The following is a 6,582-nucleotide window of genomic DNA, read 5'->3' as shown; positions in this document are numbered from 1 at the left end:
GTTTTGGAGGGGGCTGGGGATGATCCCCAGGGAGGGTTAAGGGGTGGGGGGTGTGGGGTAGGAGGGGGCAGTGCCTGGGGACACTGGCATAGAACGGAGGGGTGATGATGTGCCCCCATCGCCCCCCACTTGGCACAGGAGCTGCAGGGGGGTGGGGGGCTTGAGGAGTGTCTCTGTGGGGTCCCTCCCAGAGATTCCTCCCAGTACTGCACCTGCCGCCCCCCGGCACATCCCTGCGACACCATGGGTGGGTCCCTTCACCTCTCACCCCGCATCCAAGCCCTGGGACCCTCCAGGCTGGGGGTACCTCCATCCCCAGTGGGACCCCCGGGGGTCCTACATAGCCAAGGAGCTCTTAGGGGTCCCGTCCCCCTGGTCATGTGGGTCCATGCCCCTCTCAGGCAGAGCTGGGGACCCTCTACAGCCCCCCAGGTTACGAACAGGGGGATGGGGGCTCAGGTTTCCCTCTCGGCCGGGCTGGAGCCGGGGACCATTAGCCCCCTCGGAGCATGACGGGGCGGGGGGACATCAAAGTGCCTTCAGCTTGGCCGCGCCTCGGGGGTACGGGAGCATCCCCCCAGTACCTGCCCCTGCCCTGCTGGATCCCCCAACCCTCATCTCCCCCCTCTCTGGGGCAGTCCCCGTGGGCTCTGGGGCCAGGCCGTGGGCGGGGGCTCATTTACCAACGTCAGCCCCGCAGTTGGTTTGAATTAGGCTCCTCCGGGGCCGGCGCTGATAAGGGAGGGGGTGCAGGGCTGGGGGGGCGTGGGGGGCTTCCTGCTCTGCCGTCTGTAACTGGCTGCCAGAGCCGCTGCTGACAGACACGGGGACAGCCCCGCCTCGCCACCCTGGGCATCCGTCAGTCCATCCATCCATCCATCCATCCATCCATCCATCCATCCATCCATCCATCCATCCATCCGCCCACTCCCCCACTGGCAGCCTCCGTTTGGACCCCCGTCCTGCACCCTCAGCCCTCCAGCCCTGTTTGGGACCCCCATTCTGCAGTTCCACTCTTCCAGCCGTGGTTGGCACTCCCATACTGCACCCACATCTCTCCGGTGCCAGCTGGGATCCCTGTCCCACACCTCCAGCCCTGTATCCTCATTTAGGATCCCCCACCCAACCTTCTGATCCCATTTGGGATCCTCATCCTGCACCCACATCCTTCCAGCCTCTGCTGGGACCCCAGCCTTGCACCCCAATCCCTGTGGCCCCATTTAGAGCACCCATCCTGCTCCCCTACACCTCCAGCCTTTTTTGGGACACCCATCCCGTGCCCCAAATTCTTTCTCCCTATTCGGGGCTCCCACCTCGCACCTGAAGCCCTCCAGACCTACTGAACCCCTCATCCTACTCCCCCCTGCCCTCCAGTCCTATTTGGGACCTCCATCCCATAACCTCACCCCTTCCTCTCCGGTTAGGACCCTAATCCCGCACCCCACCCCTCCATCCTCATTTGGAGCCCCCATTCCTCCCATCCAGCCCCAGCTGGGATCCCCATACCCGGACGGCCCTGCAGCCCCCGCGTTTCCTTGGTCCTTGTGGGGGTTTGGGAGGCGAGCCCCGCTCCCGGTGAGCGATGGCCGACAGCTGGGCCGGGCCGGGCCGTAACCGGATCCCCCGGCAGCGGCGGCGCGGGGCACCGAGCGCAGAGCTCAGTATGGAGCCAGGGATGAAGGGCGGGCCACGGGCCACCCGATGTCACATCCACCGGGGGACAATGGGTCTTGGGCCATGCGACACCCGGTTCGGGGGGAGATGATGGCGCGGTGACCCCCGACAGCCGCCCGGCACAGCCCGGCACCGGCACCACCGGGTCAGGAACAGGGGCTTTGAGCCCGGAGCCGCGTTCCCGGGATCACCGGGATCCGGCACCTGTTCCTCCCGCAGCACGGGGGGCACAGCCCCACCCCAGGGACCCCCGGGACCCCCCGGCCCGCAGCTGTGCCCGTGGCTGCCGCGCACGGATGCAGATGGTGAAATATTGCCCTGGGGTAATTAGGGCAGCCAGGTTCCCCCCTTCCCCCGGCAATCAAAGGGCCGATGACTTTATTAAGACTCATTATGTTGCCGCGGGGGGCGGCGGGGCCGGACACGTGTCAGGCCATGACGGGATCGATGTGGGGAGTGCCCGCACGGCACTGCAGCCCCCAGAGGGGCTGTGAGACCCCCCAGGACAGCAGGGGAATGGGGATGGGGGGGCTGCATAGCCCCACTGCCCACAGTGCACCCCTAAACTCCCCATGACTCAGCTCCCCATGGGTGCAGCTCATCTGGGGGTCACTGACTCCCCACATGCAGCCCCCCCCCAGCTCCTGGAGCTGCTGGTGCAGAGGGGACCCTCCTGAGACCCCCATAGCAACCCCAACCCACCCATACAAAGCAAGGATTCAAGGGGGCTTTTCCACAATTTTATTCCAAAAATAAATTCGAAGTGGGGTATAAATTATGGGGGGTGGGGGGGGGCGGGAGCAGGGCTGCAATGGGGGAGCAGCACCCACCCCCCACCCCTACCTCCTCTTGTCCTTGATGCTGTAGTGCAGCAGGAGGGGTGCAGGCTGTGGGGTGAGGGGGGGGTCAGAGCTGGGGAGCTTCCAGCAAGGACCCCACCTTGGGACAGAGACCCTAGATGCCAAGGCAGGGACTCCAAACCCCAAGACAAGGATGCCCTATCCCAGTCCATGACCCCAGACCCCAGCCCAGGACTCCCTCCTAGGGTAGAGACCCCAAACCTCAGCCCAGAAGTCCCCTGGTACAGGCACCCCCAAACCCAGCCCAGGGATTCCCATGGGGCTGCACCCCAAACTTGGCCAACCCCTTTGGGGACCCCCATACTGCCTGACCCATTCATGGGCCAGGGACCTTCCCAGATCACCACTGCAGCCACTGACATTAAAGATTCTCAATTCTCCACTCCCAGAGGATCACCCCACCATCCCCCAAAATCAGAGGTTGCCATCCCTAGTGATGGATGCACACCTTGCCGAACCAGCGTGAGAGCCAGAGCTGCTTCATTGTCATGTGGTCAGGGAGGGGCTCGTTGTCAAACAGGATCTGCACCTGCACAGAGAGGCTGCATCAGGGGGCCAGGACACCTCTGGGGGCTGGGAACCCCCCGGGACCCCCACTCACGTGCTGCAGGGACAGCCCCAGCCGGTGGCACAGGACCCTCCGCAGGTGTCGGATCTGCGCCCGCACCGAGCACCGCACGTATTTCTGCTGTGAGGGGCAGAGCAGAAGGGGGTTGGGGGGCTGTGGGACCCCACACTGCCCCTGGAACCCCACACACCCCTGGCAGGGCCAGGGTGAGAGCTGGGGGTCAGGGGTGGGGACTGCAGCGATCCCCACTCACCTGCAGCACAGCCTTGCTCTTGTCCTTGCTGGAGCTGTGACAAGAAAAGAAAGGGACACGTGTCCAGGGTCTCAATGGTGGTGACCATGCCCAGTGTCCCCTCCCCACTGCACTGAGGGGCTGCAGCCCCCCCAGACTCACCTCAGCTTCTCCAGGCAGAGCGAGACGTGCTCGTCATAGCGGAAGTAGTGGGCGCGCGAGTGATCAAAGGTGCTGTAGGGGAGCCCCATGGGGTCACCCCCCACCGTGTCTGGGGACACAGGTGGCACCGTCAGCCCCCTGTGCCCCCGACACCCCCCAGCACCGCAGCTGGCACCCCCCAGCCCCCCTGTCCCACCGTCACCGCTGGGCTGCGTCACCCGGTCCAGGCCACGGGACTGGTAGAACTCCCGGATCCGCTTCTCCTCACCTGCGGGGGACAGGTGGCTCAGGGACACACCTGGGCCCGTTGCCACTGAGGACAGGCCCTGGCTGTCCTCCCACTGCACCAAGCCTCCACGACAGACCCTGTCCTTGTCACCATCCCTCTCTCCCTGTCCATATCCCCATCCCTGTCCCCATCCCTCTCGCTGTCCCTGTCCCCATCTAGCTCCCTATCCCTCCCCATTCCTCTTTCTCCCCATCCATATGCCCATTCCTGTCTCCATTCCCTGTCCCCAACCCTCTCTCTCCCTGTCCATATTCCCATCCCTGTCCCCATCCCCTCTTTCCATCCCCATCCCCTTTTCCTGTTCCTATCCCTCTCTCGCTGTCCACATCCCGATTCCTGTTCCCATCCCCTTTCTCTCCCTGTCCCCATCCCCATTCCCTGTCCCCACCCACATTCTCTGTCCCCATCCCCACTCCCTGTCCATATCCCCATTGCAATCCCTGTCCCCACCTAGCTCCCTGTCCCCATGTCCCCCATGTCCCCGTGCCCCCCGTACTGTGCTGCAGGCCGGGCACCAGCTTGTAGACGATGTCCTGCATGACCCTGTCCAGTTTGAGGTTGAGCAGTGGCTGTGTCTCGTGGATCTTGGTGTTGCACATGGGGCAGTACTTGCTGGTCTGCAGGTACTTGACGATGCAGCTCTTGCAGACTAGGAACAGGGACAGGTATGGGGGGTGTGGGAGGGCTGGGCCTGCACCCCCAGGGGACTCACAGCCCCCCCCAAGCTCCCCAGCCAGGTGGGGACACTCACAGGTGTGCAGGCACTCGGTGATGGTGGTGGCATCGATGAAATACCCGGCGCACAGGAAACACACGATGTGCTCATTCAGCTCCTTCATTTTCACCTTCACCTCCTCCTGCAGGGACACCTTGCTGTCACCTGGAGCATCCCAAAACCACCCTCACCTGCCACCTGGAGACCCCTGAGACCCCTCTCACCCTTCACCTGGAACCCCTCAGCCCAAGGAGCTTCTCCTGCCACTCCCTTAATATGCCAGAAAAAGGGATTTTGGAGGGTTGCACCTCTTCTTTTGCTTTAATATGCCAGAAAATGGATTCTGACAGGGTGGCCACCCATGTCTTGCTAAAATATGTCAGAAAACGGGATTTTGTAGGGATTATTATTATTACACCAGAAAATGGGATTTTGAGAAGCTGCTCTTACTATCTTGATAATATGACAGAAAATGAGATTCTGGAGAGCCGCTCCTCCTGTTTTCTCTTAGGATTTGGAGGGGCTGTGCCTCCTGCCTTCCATTATTATGGGAGAACAGAACACGCCATAAATCAAGACTGACCACTCTGCATTCCATTATTAAGCCAGAAAACGGGATTTGCAGGGTGTGGGATACCCTATTTTACCTTATTATGTTAGAAAATTGTGGTTTTGGGGGTCCCCAGCCCCGTGCCTGCCCCGAGCCTTGACCACGCCCCCTCCCCTTGGCCCCGCCCTCCCGCACCGCCCCTCGGTCTCACAGCGCCCCCCAGCGGCGCCACCGCGCCACCTCCCGTCCCCGCCCGCGCTGGCCCCCGGTGTCGCCGTCGCCGCCTCCTCCCGGTGCCTCCCGCCCTCCCGGTACGGCCGCTCGCCTCGTTCCGCAGCGGGTCCATCTTGTAGACGGCCTGGAGCTGGTTCCGCAGCCGCATGGCGATGGCCATCGGGCCCCCCTGAGGAGGCGACGCCATCTTAGAGCCGCCTCCGCCTGTGGCCTCGCGCACTTCCGGGTTCGGGGCGGGGCCGCGCAACGGAGGGACTACAACTCCTAGAGTGCCCCGCACGTCTCAAGTCGCGGCGGGCAGCTCAAGCTCGGCCTTGTGCTGACCCTTTATCACGGCCCAAAGGGAGAGACCCGGGATCCCGAGATCCCCCGACCTCGTTAGTGACCGGGGGACCCGCCGGGAGCGGCCGCCACCGGACCCGCCGTGTTTAGGGGAGGGTGTTCCCAGCACTGGCCAATAGCGAGAGAGCGCGCTGTTGATTGGCAGCAGCAACCACCAATCAGAGAGGGCTCTGCGTGCGCGTGGTGCTGCGGAACGCCGCCAGAGGGCAGCAGAGCAACGCGGGGCGACGGGAGGGGCGGGGGGGACCCGGGGGGGACCCGGGAGAACGGGGGTGACGGGGGTCTGAGGGGTCTGAGGAGTCTGGAGACTGCGAGGGGGCACGAGAGGGAGGAGAAGTCTTGCGTGGGACGCGGGGTACATGCCTGGGACTCAGGGGGTTGGGTTATGGGGGGCCGTGGGGTGCGGAAGGTCTGGGGGTGCTCAAGGGGTCTGAGAGGATTTGGGAGGGGACTCGGGGGTGTCGCCGACTGCGGCGGCGAGTGCCGGGCTGGGCTGAGTGATGCAGTTGGGGTACCAGGGTGCTGGCAGGGTCGGGGTGTGGAAGTTCGGGGTACCGGGGGCACTTCGGGGTGCCGGGGTTCAGACAGGGTTGGGGTGCTGGGGTGTTGCTGGGTTACCAGCGCGCTGGCAGTTTGGAGCGTCGTGGTGCTGTTGGTGCTGACATTTGGGGTGTCCGGTGGTGGGGTGCTGGCAGGGTTGAAGTGCTGGCAGTTCGGGGTGTCGGGTGTTGGGGTGCTGGCAGTTCGGGGTGCCAGCGGAGCAGCCCACGGCCCCACCCGGCGCAGCCGGAGCCACGCTAATGAAGGTTTGGCTCAGGGGAAGCAGCGGCCGCGCTAATGCGGAGCCGAGCCGAGTTCCCCGAGGCCCCTCACAGCCCCCTACGGCTCCTCACGGACTGTGCAACCCCACCCAGACCCCAGCCCGGCCGGCGGGGAAGGCTGGGACATGCCAGGGA

At 64.2% G+C, this 6,582-nt stretch overlaps 1 protein-coding gene across 3 annotated transcripts; it reads right to left on the bottom strand.

Moving 5' to 3' along the window:
- Window positions 1-2,401: 2,401 nt before the first annotated feature.
- Window positions 2,402-6,207, bottom strand: PCGF1 (polycomb group ring finger 1). Of its 3 annotated transcripts, none has more exons than XM_056489288.1 (9): window positions 5,376-6,207; window positions 4,537-4,642; window positions 4,282-4,434; window positions 3,693-3,764; window positions 3,497-3,605; window positions 3,356-3,389; window positions 3,136-3,222; window positions 2,983-3,063; window positions 2,402-2,561 (listed from the first exon to the last, which is right to left on the bottom strand). In XM_056489288.1, exons 1-9 carry the CDS (start codon window positions 5,469-5,471, stop codon window positions 2,514-2,516), a joined length of 786 nt encoding a protein of 261 aa, XP_056345263.1. In that variant the 5' UTR covers window positions 5,472-6,207; the 3' UTR covers window positions 2,402-2,513. The 3 variants fall into 3 exon arrangements, with proteins under 3 accessions (XP_056345263.1, XP_056345262.1, XP_056345264.1); XM_056489287.1 differs by having other exon boundaries at window positions 3,136-3,255; window positions 5,376-5,748; XM_056489289.1 differs by having other exon boundaries at window positions 3,136-3,219; window positions 5,376-5,746.
- Window positions 6,208-6,582: the final 375 nt, after the last annotated feature.

The sequence above is a fragment of the Oenanthe melanoleuca genome, chromosome 4 (assembly GCF_029582105.1).
Source record: "Oenanthe melanoleuca isolate GR-GAL-2019-014 chromosome 4, OMel1.0, whole genome shotgun sequence".
In the NCBI taxonomy this organism is placed as follows: Eukaryota; Metazoa; Chordata; class Aves; order Passeriformes; family Muscicapidae; genus Oenanthe; species Oenanthe melanoleuca.
The sequence above is the reverse complement of the archived record's forward strand: the minus strand, read 5'-3'. Positions and strand labels throughout refer to the sequence as shown.